At 39.3% G+C, this 16,305-nt stretch overlaps 1 protein-coding gene across 1 annotated transcript in view; it reads left to right on the top strand.

The window, feature by feature from the left end:
• The first annotated feature begins 6,214 nt into the window (after positions 1 to 6,214).
• Positions 6,215 to 16,305, top strand: part of CACNA2D3 (calcium voltage-gated channel auxiliary subunit alpha2delta 3) — an 804,577-nt gene continuing 794,486 nt past the window's right edge. Inside the window, exons 1-2 of the mRNA XM_074199069.1 lie at positions 6,215 to 6,283; positions 10,326 to 10,442. Coding sequence (XP_074055170.1) covers positions 6,215 to 6,283; positions 10,326 to 10,442 — 186 coding nt within the window. The remainder of the gene's footprint in view (positions 6,284 to 10,325; positions 10,443 to 16,305) is intronic.

The raw sequence follows: 16,305 nt of genomic DNA, 5'->3' as shown, positions 1-16,305 counted from the left end.
TTCATTATTAACAGTCTTCCTGTAAGTTTCCTGTTGACTTTCTTTCTTTTCTTTTTCTTTTTAAGGGGAAGAATTAGCTTTGTTTAGTTATTTTCACCTAAAATTATCTTGAAACAACATTTACTTGGAAGCATTATGGATAGAATGCTGAACCTAGAGTCAGGAGTTCAAATCCAGTCTCACACTTACTGTGTGACCCTGGGCAAGTCATTTAACCCTATTTTTTTTCAGTTTTCTCATCTATAAAATGAGCTAGAGAAGGAAATGGCAAATCACTTCAGCATCTCTGCCAAGAAAACTCCAAATGGCGTGCCAAAGACCTGGACATGATTAAAATAGAGCAACTTCTGGAATGACCTCTGAAATCAAGATTGCTCATTGTCTTTAGTATGATTTCTTGCTATCTTTTATAGCTGCTCAATACAAATAACTGGAAACAGAAATCCTGCATTCGAGCCTTGAGGGGACTCTGGGGCTCATCTAGTACAGGATTTAACCTGCAGCAGGAAGCATTGTGACACCCACAAAAGCCTCCCATCTAACCTAGTTCCAAGGAGACCAGTAACATTCAGCAGATGATGATTCTCTGCTCTGTTTGGCAGCATTGTTTAGGGTTGCTTCTTGCTGTTAAGGTACATGGTTATTTATCAGAAACATGAGAGCCCTGAATTCAGTAATGTTTTGTATCTTTGGTTGGTCCTTTGTTTGTGCTCCCTTATTGCGGCCTGTGATGGAAGGGTAATATAAATCCTAGGCTATTTCTCGGCATCAGGTATCTTCTGCAGCTCTCCATTCCCACCTCCCTATAAGAAACACTCCAGATCTCAGAATCTGTTTGTTCATAGGCATGCCCATGTCCAACTGTGACATTCTTTTCTAGTTTTTATTTTTTCATATCTCTTTTAATCTCTTAATTATTATCAGAGGCCTGGAATAAGCATTTGAAAGGCCTCAGAAGCCTTTCAATTCAACCCCCTCTTTTCAAAGTTGAGGGTACTGGGGCGGCTAGGTGGCACAGTGGATAGAGCATCGGAGTCAGGAGTGCCTGAGTTCAAATCCGGCCTCAGACACTTAATAATGACCTAGCTGTGTGGCTTTGGGCAAGCCACTTAACCCCATTGCCTTGCAAAACCCCCCCAAAAATAAAAAAATAGGAAAGTTGAGGGCACTGAGCTCCAGAAGGGTATCACATGCGTCGTTATCATGCAGACCTCAAATGGAAGATTTAGCACTGAAAGCAAGAGTTTCCGACACCCCAGCCAAGGCTCTCTCCTCTGTGACAAGCTCTATTATTAAAATTATGCAAGAACCATTGTTGTATTTTCATTGAAAATAAATAACAAAGAGATTTTGAGTGGCAGTGTGTCAGCAGACTCCATCCCAGCTGGGCCACCAATGACCCATTTCTGTGCCCTGGTTCATTTGGAATGGGCATTTCACCCCTGCCGTGGTCCAGCCACACAGATTGCCCATTACATGAGCTACCTTTGCTCCCAATTATTTTTATTGGTCCAAATTCTTCAATTCCCTGCGGGTTCTTCCAGACAGGTCATTTCTAGATATTCATGTATCATGAAGGGGATGGGGAGGAAGAAGGATTCAAATATATGAACAACATTAAATGTTCTGACAGTGAAGCAGTGGTTTTCTTTTTCTGGTGTTTGTGGGAAATGATCTGGTAAAAGTGATACTACAGAAGTAATACATTTTTGGGTCTCCTTTCGGAAAATGATAAATGGGTTGGACTCTACCAGTGATGCCACAAAGGGACTGAAATGGGGTTTTCAAGTATGTTCTCATATCTAATGCAATGGGATATTCCTCAGGCTCCTATATGGTCTGACTTTAGACAAGAAAATATTCTCTTTGGAATGGAAATGTTATTCTCTGACCAGCTTCCACCACAGGCCAGTGCCTCATCGGCGCAATTGGTCACTGCCTTCTTCCAGCTAATCTGGACTAAAACAGATTCTTGGCATGCTGAAATCAGAACACTCCATCTCCCCCCCCCCCCAACCCCCTGCCCCGTCTTTTTTTTTTTCCCAGGCTGTCCCCATGCTTTGAGACCCTTTCTCGTTAGGTTGGGTCTTGTAATTAGTAGCTCAGTTCAGATAATATCCCCTTCCTGTGGCCTTTCCTGCCTCCCTTGCCCTTTGAATTCCTTTGAATATATTTTTGTACTTATTAGGTCTCTCCCAAGGAATATAAACTCTTTGAGGGTAGGGACTGTTGAATTCTTGTCTTTGTTTTCCCAAATCTCAGCTCAGGGCTTGTACATAGTTGCTACTTCGTGCCTATTGAACTGAATAGAGGAAATCACAGGATCCTCAATTTAGAATTGAAAAAATTCTCAGAGGGCATATAGTGTACCCCTTCATCTGATCGATGAGGAAACAGACCCAGGGAAGATAAATGACTTGCCAAAGGTCACCCAAGGAAGCATCAGAGGCAAAAATTGGCCTCTGATTCTGAAGTCATCCTCTTTGTTTCTCTGTACCTGCTGCTTCTCTAGGAAGGGAATAGCTTTCTTATCATTCACCCAGAAACTTTTAGTCATTGCATTGGATCAAAGTGCTGCTCTCTTTGTTTTTTTTTTTTTAGGCAATGGAGTTAAGTGACTTGCCCAAGGTCACACAGCTAGGTAATTATTAAGTGTCTGAGGCCGGATTTGAACTTAGGTTGTCCTGACTCTAGGACCAGTGTTCTGTCCATTGTACCACCTAGCTCCCTGCTTTGGTCTGTTTTTTTTTTTTGCAAGGCAAATGGGGTTAAGTGGCTTGCCTAAGGCCACACAGCTAGGTAATTATTAAGTGTCTGAGACCAGATTTGAACCCAGGTACTCCTGACTCCAAGGCTGGTGCTTTATACACTACGACACCTAGCTGCCCCTTTGGTCTGTTTTTGAAAGCATGTCCTGGTTTTATCTTTGACTTGTTTTCTGATTCTCACCACCATGTTCCAAAGGGTTTGTCTCAGTTGGAGAAATGCTTCAAAATTAAGCAAATGCTGCTTGTAATGCCTTTGAAACAGTGGAAAAAATGAAAAAGTTTAATTTGCAACCAAATTGGAGGTAGGACAGGCAGCCTGGGTCTATCAGGGGGTGGTAAGGAGTTGGGGGAGGCAGGGCATTAGAAAGTTGGATTCCTTTTCACTTCAGGTGGCATCTTAGTAGTCAAATCCTGCACCTGGAGCTTAGTAGGCATTTCATGAGTGTTGGTTGAATTGACTTAATAGAATAAAATTCAACTCTTTTCCTAGCCCAGTCACTGAGCATAGATTGTCTGGGCTTCCTTCATGCTGTGTTTATCATCCAGGATGGCTTCACTCTCTTCTATCCACTTGTATATTATATGCAGAGTAATATATTCTATATTCTCTGTATAGCATAATATAATATAGTATAATGAAATAGAATATTACATAATTTAAGTTATAATGGAGCATCTTAGTTCAGGCCCAGATTTTAGTGACCTTCTTTAGTAATAAGTGGAGAGGTGAAGGATCAAGTATTTATGAAGCACCTACCATATACTTTTGACAGGCATTATGCCTTCAACTGCTTTATAAAAATAATCTCATTTGATTTCATTTAGCAAGAATGAGGCAGCCAAAGGGATGTGGCCTACGAATAAGTCTGAGAAGCCCTTGCCATGTTAGTTTGGACTCCAATGGAGATATGCTGTGCAGCTCCAGAAGTTTTTTTCTAATTAACATAATTTCTCTGGTTTGGGAATTTTACCATTTTTTTCCAAGCCAAGGCTGGTGTTGATAACAGGGAGAATGAGATCGAGGTTTTGTGAGTATGAAAAAGGTATTTCCAAATATTCATTATGCAAATGCTGAATTTGGGATCCTGCTGGTTAGCCCTTGTATGTTGAAGTAAGCTTTGTTAAGGGGATAGATTTTGGGCAAGAGATGTAAATTTTCTGCATAAATCTGTTTATTCCATGGTTACACAGGGGGTAGGAAGCAGGGAGAGAGACAGCAAAAGAAAGACAAAGACACACAGAGAGTAAGACAGAGATCACAGAGAGACAGAGAAAGAGTAGCAGGAGGAATAGAGACGTGAATAGAGAGAGAGAGAGAATAAGTTTATGCTAATGTACAGATATACATGAAAAAGGCCCTGCCCTCAAGGAGAAACAACATAGGAAGGAAATAAGGAAAGAAATCATCATTTATTAATTGCCTACAATGTTCTAAGGCAGCTCCATAGCTCAGTGGATAGAGCACTGGTCTTGGAATCAGGAGGACAGGAGTTCAAATTCAGCCTCTGACAGCTGTGTAACCTTGGGCAAGTCACTTCACCCTGATTGTCCTGCATCCTGGGCCATCTCCAGTTGTCCTGATTCATATCTGGCCACTGGACCCAGTTTGGTTCAGAGGAGAAAGTGGGGCTGATGACTTAGCACAGTCTCCCCCTCCCCCCAAACTCAAATCTAATTCACATGCTTGTCATGGCATCACCTACTTTATGTCATGGTCTTCTTCAAGAATGAAGGACAGATGGGGCAGCGGGTAGCACAGTGGATAGAGCACCAGCCCTGAAGTCAGGAGGACCTGAGTTCAAATTCGACCTCCAACACCTAGCTGTGTGGCTTTGGGCAAGCCACTCTAACCCCATTGCCTTGCAAAAATCAAAGGAAAAAAAAAGAACGAAGGACAAAACATTATATCATCATCATTACTATGATTATTGATATTGTTATTGTCATTATTACAATATTCTATGTCATACTTTACAAGTATGATTTCCTTTGTCCTCATTTAACCCTGAAAGGTAAAGGGTTGTTCTAAACCCCATTTTACTATGAGAAGGCCCTGGCAGCAGAGGAATGGACTTGGTGGGGGGGGGGGGAGATTGCAGAGAATGGGAGAAAAGACACACAGACTCAATGAAAGGGAATCTCCAAGGGGGAAGCCGGCCAAAAGATGGCCCTTGAACTCTCTTGAGGAAGTCAGGGAGTTGAAGAGGCAGAAGTCAGAACAAAGAGAGTTCCAAGAGAAATTTCTTGAGTAGAAGGGCTATTTCCCCAGTGCTCTTGCTTAGGTAGATACATCATAAATAAATGTTTGTTAAATTGAAGTCCACTGTAGTATCTTGAATCTCAACAAACTCAGTAAAGATTGTGTATTTATCTTCTCTGGTATGTCCACAAGATGAGGCTGATAGATGGCAATTTTCCTTAATTTCAAATCCTGCTCCCAGAATATTGAATACTAAAATATTCATAGGAACTGATGACTCTGGGATAGTTTCATAAGGAAAATAAAATACAACTTTCTTGATGGCTGGGCCTGTTTCAATTTTGTCTTTTCTTTGTACTTTGTATTTTCCAACCGATTTGCCATTTTTGACAAAGAATCTTTGTGGGTAAGCCCTAATATGTGGGACTGTCAGCTAGGTCCAAAAGCAAGTCTTCCATTCTGCCACAAGGAACCTAAACCTAAATGCGACTCCTCATATCAAACCAGAATGATACTCTTTCCTTATGCCATCCTGTGATCTTTCTTGGGGAGTTTCACCTGGGATGGGATAGGGGACAAAGGTGGGAGGATTGAAGTAGCTAAATAAGTGACATGAGGAGAAAATGGGAAAGCTCTTGGGAAGATTCTAAGAAATAGCATCTCTGTGAACTGCAGTGTGCCTAGTGGTTGAAGCTGACCTCAGAGTCAGGAAAATCCTGCTTTAAGTCCTTGGGTAAGTCACATAACTTCTCATTGACCAAGGCAACATTCTAAGACTAGAAATTATCAAGATACATTAGTAGAAGGAGATTTGTTAGAAAAAAGGAAAAAACACCAAATATTTTATTAATTGAACAATTACGGAGCTATTATTTCTCAATCACATTCATGGCAACCCCCCACATAAGACTCTCCCTTGTAACAAAATAAAGGATATTCATGTCTGACCATGTCTGACATTATCTGCCTTATTCTATACCCATTGCCCTGATTATGTCTATGATTATAGGGAGACATACTCCATGGTCTGTGGTTCCTCTGTGATCATTATTGGGCATTGCATTAATCGGAGTTCCAAAGTCCAGCAAGGTTATGGCCCTTTACATTTTTGAGATCTTTGTACAAATGGTTTCCTCAATTCTGTTTGCTTTCTTCATATGCTCATGTAAGACATTTTATATTGCTCTGAATTTTTCATGCATCTTCCTTCTTATGACACAATAATATATCATTTCCCTCATGCTTCATGCCTTGTTCAGTTACTTCTCCAACTGTAGACACCTTCTTCCATCCTGGCTCTTTGCTATTGCGGAGAGTTCTGCTATTCATATTTTATTCTATTCCCTTCCCTCTTATTTCAATGTCCTTAGAGTATCTCCCCAGGAATGCAGTTTAGTGACTTTTTTTGTGTAGGAGGGAATTCTCCACAGAGGTAAAATTAGGGATCCATTTCTTCTTCCCCCCCTTTTCCAATAAGCTCCCACTCTTGCTTTTATTACATATAGGATCATAGAGTTAGAAGATGGAAGTGATCTCAGAGTCCATCTACTCCAGCTTCCTCATTTTATTGATGGGAAACTGAGGCTACCAGAAATAATGTGATTTACTTAGGGTCATAAAAATAGGCGGTATTAGAGGTGGATTTTGAACCCAAGTACTTTGCTTCTAGGATTAGAATCTTTTAAGTGTATCATATTTCCTTTCTCAAGGAGTGGATCAATTAATAAGTATCTCTCCAGTGTCTGTCACGTAACAGCTTAAGATGAAACAAGAAAGACATTCTATCAGAGGAAACAGCACAGACATACGTGGAAACAAACTGTATGCAAGGTCACTGGTGAATGTGGCAAGGTGAAGAAGGGAGGGAAGCAGAGGAAGAATTAGGCGGAGCTTCCCTCTGTAGGATGTGGTATTTGAGGGAAGCTTTTAGGGAAACTTGAGATTTTTCAGAGATAAAGGAAAGAATGGAGAATATTTCAGGCATAGGGGACAAAGGGATGGAGATAGAAGATGCAGTCTATCATGGGTGAGGATGAACAAAAGGACAGTCTGGTCAGATTGCATTGACTTTGGAGGAAAGTACCAGGTAATCAGACTCGAAAGCTAGAATAAGGTCAAATTGTGAGGGCTTGAAATGTCAACCAGATGAGTTTCTATTTCATGGAGGTTAGGAACCACTGGAATTTATTAAATAGGAGAATAACTTCTAGTTTAGGAAAAAAATTCTTTCTTTTTGGACAAAACAAAATTTTCCTTATCCAGAGATCTTCCACTATGTGACCTGAGGCAGGATGAATTAGTACAGTTAGAGCAGGACCAACAAATGCTGCCCGGAGCATCCTGGAATATTGGGTTTTTAGAACTCATTATTGATTCACCAATATCCTTGGGTAGCTGACTGCGCTACTCAAATTTCCTTGTGACCAAATTCCTGGGATTAAATAGCTCCTGGGACTCATTATTTTGATTCTAGGATTAGGATAATATAGAAGATCTGAGCGATTATTATTTTTACTTTTATTAAGGAACAATCCCTGGGTCAACAAAGGCAGAAATAAGTGTACCCATGTGCCACCTTTGACAACTGCCCCGATTGAGACATTAGTGAATGTATATGGGTGTGTGTGTGTGTGTGTGTGTGTGTGTGTGTTTTGGAGAGAGAAAACTTGCTTTGAGAAGACTTGGAAACTAATGACTAGTGGGGCTAACCCCACACCCCTATATTTCCCACCCAGATCTGGTTTCTTTGGTTCAGCAGCTCTTTGGGATTAGTTGGCTTGCCAGGTACAAGTTGTTCTGGGGAGAACAAGAGAATCAACTCAGCTACTTTTAGTCACATGAAAATAATTTTGAAAAAGGGCAAAGAGAAGAAAGTTACAGAGATATTAAATTGAAGTCTTGTATAATTAGAGTTAAATTAATTGACAACCTTTTAGAAGAGAAATGCAAGAATGAGGAATAACAGACCTACATTGAAAATAGAATTCTTTCCTTTCTTATGCAGCTAAAGGGTGATTTTGAAACTCATTTTGTTCTTACTTATCTCAATCATATGGACTATTTTGGACTCCTGAACTGGTTATACACGGAGATCCATTCCACCAATTCCAGAAATATTTAATCGGTCTAGTTAGTGTCTTTGTTATTGACTAACTTCTCAAGAAAAGAAAAAAATAGTTTTTCTTGCCATTGAACTCAGTCTTAGACATGGATGCTACCTTTATTCATCCAGTAGCCATTCTGTGATCAGCAAAGGTCTCTGGGAATTTGAGGCTTTAAGGAGTTTCACTAACATTTGAATTTGAAGGAAAGTCTCATTGGTTGCCAGCCTCAGTTTTTGCCTCAGGTCCAGAGATTTGAGAGGAACTGCTAATTTAGCCGTGATTGGGGGACACTTTTCACACATAGGTTGGTCGATTCAGTAGAGCTTAAGAAGGATAGTCAATGCCCTTGTGTCAACAAGCTAAACAATTCTTTTATCATCTGTCTTCATAAACCCAGCATTTGAATTTCTATTCACATAATTGTGGCAAGCTATATCATTCGAGATCATTAAGATTTGTAAAATTAAAAAGCCATTCCCCTAGGGAAATGCACAATCCTCATGAAATAGTTTATCAATATAAAATATTGTTCTATTATTCTATAGGGTCAATAAAACTAGGTTTTAAAATACATGATGTTTTGATTTATTTTGGTTTATTGTGGTTTTTTGTGAAGAAGTCCTTTGAGAAAAGTATAACTAGTAATTAAGAATTTTCCAGCAAAGAAGAGATATGACTAATTGAAATACTGTAATGCTCTAATGGACTTGCATTCTCATCCAACTCTACAAACCATCCAGATTAGTCCAAGCCACTTGAGGGCAGGGGTTAGTATTCCATCCTCTTTGTATGTTTTAGACAGCCTGGAGCAAAGTATATATCTGACAAATGAAGTTAAATTAGATTGAAATCGATTTATATAGAGAATAGAATTAAAAAATGGCCTAACCAGATCCTAAAGCACTTCTCTATGCATGCTAAAAAAGAGATTCAAAGCCCATAAGAGAAATTGGGCACAAGAGGCAATAGGGGACTGTTGATTGTCAAGTCTTACATGTCAACTCTGTGACTCTGAGTAAGTCATTTCAATTTCTAAATGTCTCTAGCAACATTGTAAGACAATTAATCTTATTCCTTTTAGGTAGGGGCTCCTTTTACCTCCTCTGTCTTTATTCCCCAAGACTAGAATAGTGGCAAGATGTAGTCAGTACTTAAATGACTATTGATTTGACACTGTGCATAGATAGAGGGAACTTAGATGCAGGGAATCCCTCATACACCAAACCAATGACAGGTTCAAAATAAAAATAAATTAAAAGGAGGGAGTCATTTTACTCTTTCACTGTTCAGAAAGGATTAGAGAATACCTTTTCTTTATGATTTACTGACATTGGTGAGTTTTTCCTAATATTCATTAATTGTCTTGGTTTCTAGGTGTCACCTTTCATAGGCAAATTCCAAAATTGCCATTTGAAATTTTCCAACTGTTTCTTCATTTTGGCTTCTTACCCTAACTTAGGGAAGTGGTCATAGAGAGGTTTGGGTGCAAGGACAACAGATGAGGTCTCTCATGAATCAACTCAGAATGTTAACATTGGAAGAGGTGAATGCTAATTTCTGGTCAAAGAAAAGAGGCAAACACATGACTGAATGTCTTTACGATCTCTTCCTGCTATGCATTAAAAAAAAAACTGGATCCATGTCAGTATATGGACTGCTTAACTATTTAACTGCTTAATCTGTTTATAATGAGGCATATTTCTATTAGAAAAATCCAGGACCACTATGGCATACTACATAGAGAGTAGGCTTTTGAGTGAGCAAGATCAGGGTCAATTTTTGTCTTTGGAACATACTGGCTCAGCTCTGGAGGTAACTCCTCATGGTTTTAGGTAATTCTGTAAGGCTCCATGTTGCAGATGAATTGCTCATCTAACATCATCATAGCAGCCTCCCTTTACAGTTGAAGAGTCTAGAGTCTACTTAGTCTTTCATTTTCCAGATTAGGAAATTGAGGCCCAGGGAGATTAAATAGTTTTCCCAAGGTCACTAAGTGACCTCCCTCTTCAGTAATGGAGGAGCATTTCTGAACCAGGACCCCTGTGTCTGGGCTCACTGATCTTTTTAAAGGATCAGCTTTTTATTGGTGGAGAAAGTTTCCACACCTCAAGTTCCCTTACACAAATGAAATAATAGGTTGAATCCAATGAGGGGAAAATATGTTTCAAAGTGAGCTTCATCACTCTCTAAATTACACTTTAAAATAAAAACATTTTAGAGTGATGCCTTTAACCTCATTTGCCTTCCTTACAGAAATACAAAGAATATGAGAAGGATGTTGCAATAGAAGAAATCGATGGCCTCCAGCTGGTGAAAAAACTGGCAAAGAATATGGAGGAGATGTTTCATAAGAAATCTGAAGCTGTCAGGGTAAGTGTCTGAGCCTTGGCCTTCTCTTTGTATTTTTTTTTATAAGAAATGTGAGTAGCTTCCTCCTTTCTCACTCTGTTCAGGTATTTGCCATGAATGGAGATCTTCCAGAAGAAAAATACATATTTTTAAGTTTGACTTTCATTATTAGCATTTTGTCCATCATTCTGTTTAGACTAGACAGGGAACAAAACAACAGATTTTCACAATCAACTCTCTAGCCTGTTCAAGTGGGTTCCAACATATCCACAAAAAAAGAAAATATTAAGGTTCCAGAAATATTTTGAACATTTAAGTTTTAATAGGAATTGGCATAAACTACTTGGGAATGTCGTTGTCTCAAAAATGGTTCCTTTACTTCAAGGTTTGCTAAAAGAACTGAACTTGGGAAAAGACATTTCTAGATTCATCTTTCTGACCTTCACACCTTTGGTTAACCACTTTCCTTTTCTCATCAGTAAGTTGGGGATAATAATGCTTTATTGGCTTCAAGGAAAGGAAAGCATATTGAGAATCCTGAAATATGAAAAATGGGAGTTTTTATTATTTGTTGATTTGGGGGTGTATCATATAGAAGTCTGAGCTTAGGGGAAGGGACACAAATTTTCTTTTATTCTGGGTCAGGATCAAAGATGTCAGAAGTATCAGGAGCTTGAACCCAACCCAAGCAAATGGAACATGTTGGGCTTCCATAAAAATCACAGATTAAGAACTGGAAGGGAGGTCAAAAGTCAGGACAGATAAGGAAACTGAGGCAGAGAAAGGTGAAGTGATTATGATTTTCCTAGGGTTGTACAAGAAAGAAATGGAAAAGAAGGAATTCGAATCTGGGTCCTCTAATAAACACATAGAAAGTATTTCATAAATGATTATTGACTGTAGACTGACTTTGACTCTATTGTCAGTGTTTTCCCTACTGTAGCACTCTACGGGCAAAGAGTACAAAGGAATCATGGGACCTGAGTTTTAATTGTGCTTCTATTATTTATGTCTTATTTGAGCTTGGTCAATTGCCTCAATATTCCTGGCTTTCATTTTCCTCATCTCTAAAGTGAGGGTACTCGGACACTATGATCTTGGACATCCTTTCCAACTCAAAACCCAGGATCCCAAGGTGTGACATGAACAGAACCTTGAAAAGAATGTATTTGGCCGCAGACAAAAAAGATGGATAGGAAACAACCTGGAGCTCGTTCTTGGAGGAAACTTAGAAGAAATTTATCTTTTTTGTCCACTGCTGTATTTTTTAGTAGCACTTTAGAAAGTTAAGTTTAGAGTCTTAGAGAACCATGAAATGGATGACCCCAAGAACCAGTTTCCCTTTCAGATGACAAAAGGGAAGTTTTATTGTTGTTCCTTTGTTTTGTTGAAAACTATACATTTTGACCAGAGTCTGCACTTTAAGTAGCTCAGCCCAGAAGCTTAACAAAGATGGGGCCATCTTTCTTCTAGAATGGAGAGTTCAAAGGGAGTGATATAAAGTGGCTTTAAAACAAGGAAAAGGTAGATCTATTTCTGGGTAGTTGTGGGGATAAAACCTTCAGCTCCTTTCTTTAAAGAAATCCTCATTAACTGCCATCTTGTCCTTTCTCCAAGGCTTTTTCTTGGTAGACCAGCTTCTCGTTGCTAACAGCTACCCTCACCCCCTCTGCATCTAGAGCTTCCCTCCTTTCCTCCATTTATTAACAGGCTTGGAGCTGGCAAAATCTCAGAGGTCATCTTGTTCAATCCTTTCACCTTACAAGTGAATAGATGGAGCTTTGTAATATGTAATGACTTGTTTGATTTACATGGGAAAGAGGTAAAAAATTGGGAATCCAGCTCTGTACCATTGACTTTAGATCTCACATGTTTTCTGTTGCACCCCCTTGCCTGAATTCAAGTTATGGGTTGAGGGTCCCAAGCTTTACTAGTGCACCATGCTGCCCACTTACATTTCTGCCTCGTAATCAACTATAAGTTATTGCTTTTTAATTTTAGATAAGTGGTCTTTTTGATAAAAATAGGAATGGGTTTTTTATTGTAAAAATTTTCATAGCTCCCTCAGCCTTTTGCAGATTGTTTGGGAATCTTCATTCTGGTTGTTGAAGTGATAGAGTTCTTAATTAAATAAATCAGGAGATAAGTTAGAGCTAGAATAAATATCTTAAGATAGGGAAGGAGAGCAACTTGTGAACCTTAGGACAGTTTTTTTTTTTGTTCTGAGACCTTTAAATCTAATAAATGTCCTTTGGTTGGGGGCTAACATTAGCAGAGAGTAGGTTTAATAGCTTTGGGATGCCAATTACAGAAACCTCCCTTTTTTGGGATAAATCTGTAAGTAGTCCAAAGAGATTTGGTTGGTGATAGATGCTACGTGGCTCTTGGAGAATAAAATAAAACTCATTTCTTGGATCAAAATGGCCCCGGGTTGAAGTCAGCCAGAGTTTCATGAAGCCCATTTTCTAAAATACTGCCTATGGAATTCTGAGAACAGATGTTGGTGTTGGGAAAGCTAATGTACCCAATCCCTTTGATACATTGGTAGATGGGTTTTGTTTTTCTTAAGCTTTTTAAGGGAGAAAAAAAAATCACCAAAGAAAGTAAGAGTTTTATTTGGAAGCAGCTATATGGTTAGAATTGTGCTTACTTTGCATTGCGAGCTATACAGACCCATTGGAAACAGTTACCAGACCTGTGGTCACCTAGAATACTATTAGGGGACCTCTGAAAAGTCTGTTTAGATGCTTATTTGACTTGGGGCAGAAGAAGAAAAAAATCATATTTTTCCTACTATAAAAATATGCTCCTTAAATGGGAACAATTGCCAAAAGCTTTAAAAACCCCTCTTGGCATGGTTCTGGGTACACCCAAAGACTGTGAGGTTTAGTTAAAATTATATTAGAGGCAGCAGTAGGGTTCTTCCCCCCCCCCCCCCCCCCCCCCCCCCCCGCCACCCACTGTGAAGGATACTCAATTCATATATAAGACTGGCTTGGTTGGTTGGCCATTTATTTAAAATCACTGTCCTCCCTTAAAATAATTCCTTCTGGCAATTTAGATTACAGAACTAGAGACTTAGAAGTCATCCAGTCCACCCTTTTTGTTTTAAGATAAGAAAAATGAAGTCTAATAAAAATAGTGACTTGTTCAGAGACACATAGTGATCCACCAGCTCAATCCTTGGCATTGCCAAATGGTTCAGCATCTGAAATGGATACTTTACCAGAAGATTCGACATTAAGGAAGAAGCATTAACATCACCTGGTTGCTGTTCTCTAAAGACCAGGGGATGTCCACATCTGACTTGTGTTTGAGACTTTCCTTTTTGTGTTTTCTCCCCCATTAGAATGTGAACTTGAGAGTCTGACTGTTGAATTTTTCTATTGTTTTCCCTGGGCACAGTATTTTGAATAATTTTTTAATAATATTTGACCTTCGTTTTTGAAGATCACTGACATAAGGAGGGTGATGCCATGACAAACACCTGAATTGGATTTGAGTGAGGTGGGGCTATGCTAAGTTACCTGGACCCACTGACCAGATATGAATCAGGACAACTGGAGACGACCCTGGATGGGAGGCAATCGGGGTGAAGTGACTTGCCCAAGGTCACACAACTACTAACAGTCAAGTGTCTGAGGTCAGATTCGAACTTCCATCCTTCTGACTCCAAGGCCAGTGCTCTATCCGCTATGCCACCTAGCTGCCCTTTTTTAAAGGTTATTGCTTAATAAATGATTTATTCTTGTATATACTCATTCAATCAGGATTTGAACCCAACACCTTCAATACTAAAACCAGTGTTCTTTATACAATAGCCTTCTCAAAGACCCATATAATTATACAAGATAGGCAGGGTTCCTTACTTGATGGACATTTGCCCTAAGAACTTTGAGAACAATTCTTGCTTCCATGAATGAAGATGTGTTTAAGGAAAATTGGGGGAAAAAAATTAAAAAAAGAAACTAAAAAAAAGAAAAAAGAAAATTGGGTATTTGGTTATTGAAATTTGTACATATGCGTGTGAAATGGTCTGAAGAATGAGTAACCCACGTGGTTATAATCCAGGGCACTTCAGGAACAAAGAATTGTTGATCTGTGAAGTCTAAAAAAATGGTTATTTTGTAATGTAAGGTCCTTTGACAAAACAACAGGCAGCATCCTTTCTCTTTCATGCCTGTTAATCAGGGTTGGGCTTATATTCTCCTCTGCTCAGGCTTATTTCCTGGTGTGTTTTTTCCCCTTCATCCCCTTGCCCCGTGATTAGTTGATTCAGAGTGATTCTCTCATCCTCACCCACTATTTGAATTACTCTCCAGCCTGTAATTATCCTATCACAGAAAGACCTCTTTCCCTGCTGTCAGAAGTTGACGGGAAATGGGAAACCTGAAGTGCTGGGGCCATTACATAACCTTTGTCATCTGGATGGTAATGGACGGGAGGCGACTTTATTTTTCCCACTGACAAATTGCAAATAGCCTAAGCTCTAATCATTTCCATTAACATAATGGTACTGTCATGGGGGCTGTACCTTAACTAATATTTCCTGCCTATTTTTAATGCCATCGATGGCCTAGATAATTGTTTGGTTCCTCTTTCTGAGGTTTGCCATTTCATATTTTTAACTTCAACCTAAACTGGGACAGAGACAATGAGGTTGCTGTTTGTTTCTGTTTATAAAGATGAAGCAATCAAAGGTTGCAGATGTGGTTTTTAACATTTTTTTATTTCAAGTTTTGAGTTCCAAATCTTCTCCTTCCTTCCTTCCCTCCTCTTTCCCCTTCCTTGAGATGGTAAACAATATGAAAGGGATTATACATGTGCAATCATGCAAAACATCTCCATAGTAGTCATTTTCTACAGGACTGTATAAAAGAAAAAATGAGAGAAAAATGGCAGGCTTGGGTCTGTGCTTAGTCACTATCAATTCTTTTTCTGGAGGTAGATGGTATGCTTCATCATTAGGCCTTTGGAATTGTCTTGGATCATTGTATTGTTGAGAACAACTGAGTCACTCAGTTTTTCATTACCGTGTCCAAGGTCCTGCTGGTTTGTCCACTTTCCTATGCATCAGTTCATGTAAGTTTTTCCAAGTTCCTCTGGAATCATTCAGCTTGTCATTCCCTTCAGCATCTTTAAACTATCAAAACCCTCAATTAATTTGTGTAGACACTTTCTCATTTTGAAAATCTTCTATAAGAAAAAGCAAATTGAATAATCAGGGTTCGTTAGTCTTTCAAATGATGTTTTCCATGTTTTGTTTGCCATGGAGGGAATGGTCAGCAATTCAGAAAACATGCCTGATGTATCTGATGTTCATGAGACAAGATGCTCAGGTCAAGGGAGCCACAGACCAATAGTCCCTGCCCAGGAGAGGAAACAAGTAACACAGGAGAGAACAGCACCAGACTAAGTTTCTCCCTAGGCTGTTCTCCAGACCTAAGACCTTTTCTAACATGTCCCTGCCCCACCCCTTCTGTGACCCTTCCCTATTCAGCTCTCTTCTATGTGTTCTCTTTCCTCTTTAGAATGTAATCTTCTCGAGGACAGGGATTATATTTTTTTCTTCTTGGGTTTGTCTTCTCTCCACTTAGTATAGAGACTGCCACAGAGAGAGGATTTAATGACTGAGTTAATTAAGTTAATTAAGAGGGAACAATTTCAATTTCAATTTAATTCTCCAAATATTCTTTAGTATTCACTGTGTTAAGCATTGGGCCACAAAAAGAAAGGAAAGCAAGGGAATGGTCAAGGCAGGCTGAGGTTTGTCTTGACTGTTTTATGCTCTCTTCTCTTCTCTCTCTCTGCCCTCTCTCTGTCTCTTCCTTTCCCTTCTCCCTTCCCTTTTCCCTTTCCTTTTCCCTCACATCTGTGCTGGCTT

Source organism: Macrotis lagotis, chromosome 8, assembly GCF_037893015.1.
Source record: "Macrotis lagotis isolate mMagLag1 chromosome 8, bilby.v1.9.chrom.fasta, whole genome shotgun sequence".
NCBI lineage: Eukaryota > Metazoa > Chordata > Mammalia > Peramelemorphia > Peramelidae > Macrotis > Macrotis lagotis.
The sequence above is the reverse complement of the archived record's forward strand: the minus strand, read 5'-3'. Positions and strand labels throughout refer to the sequence as shown.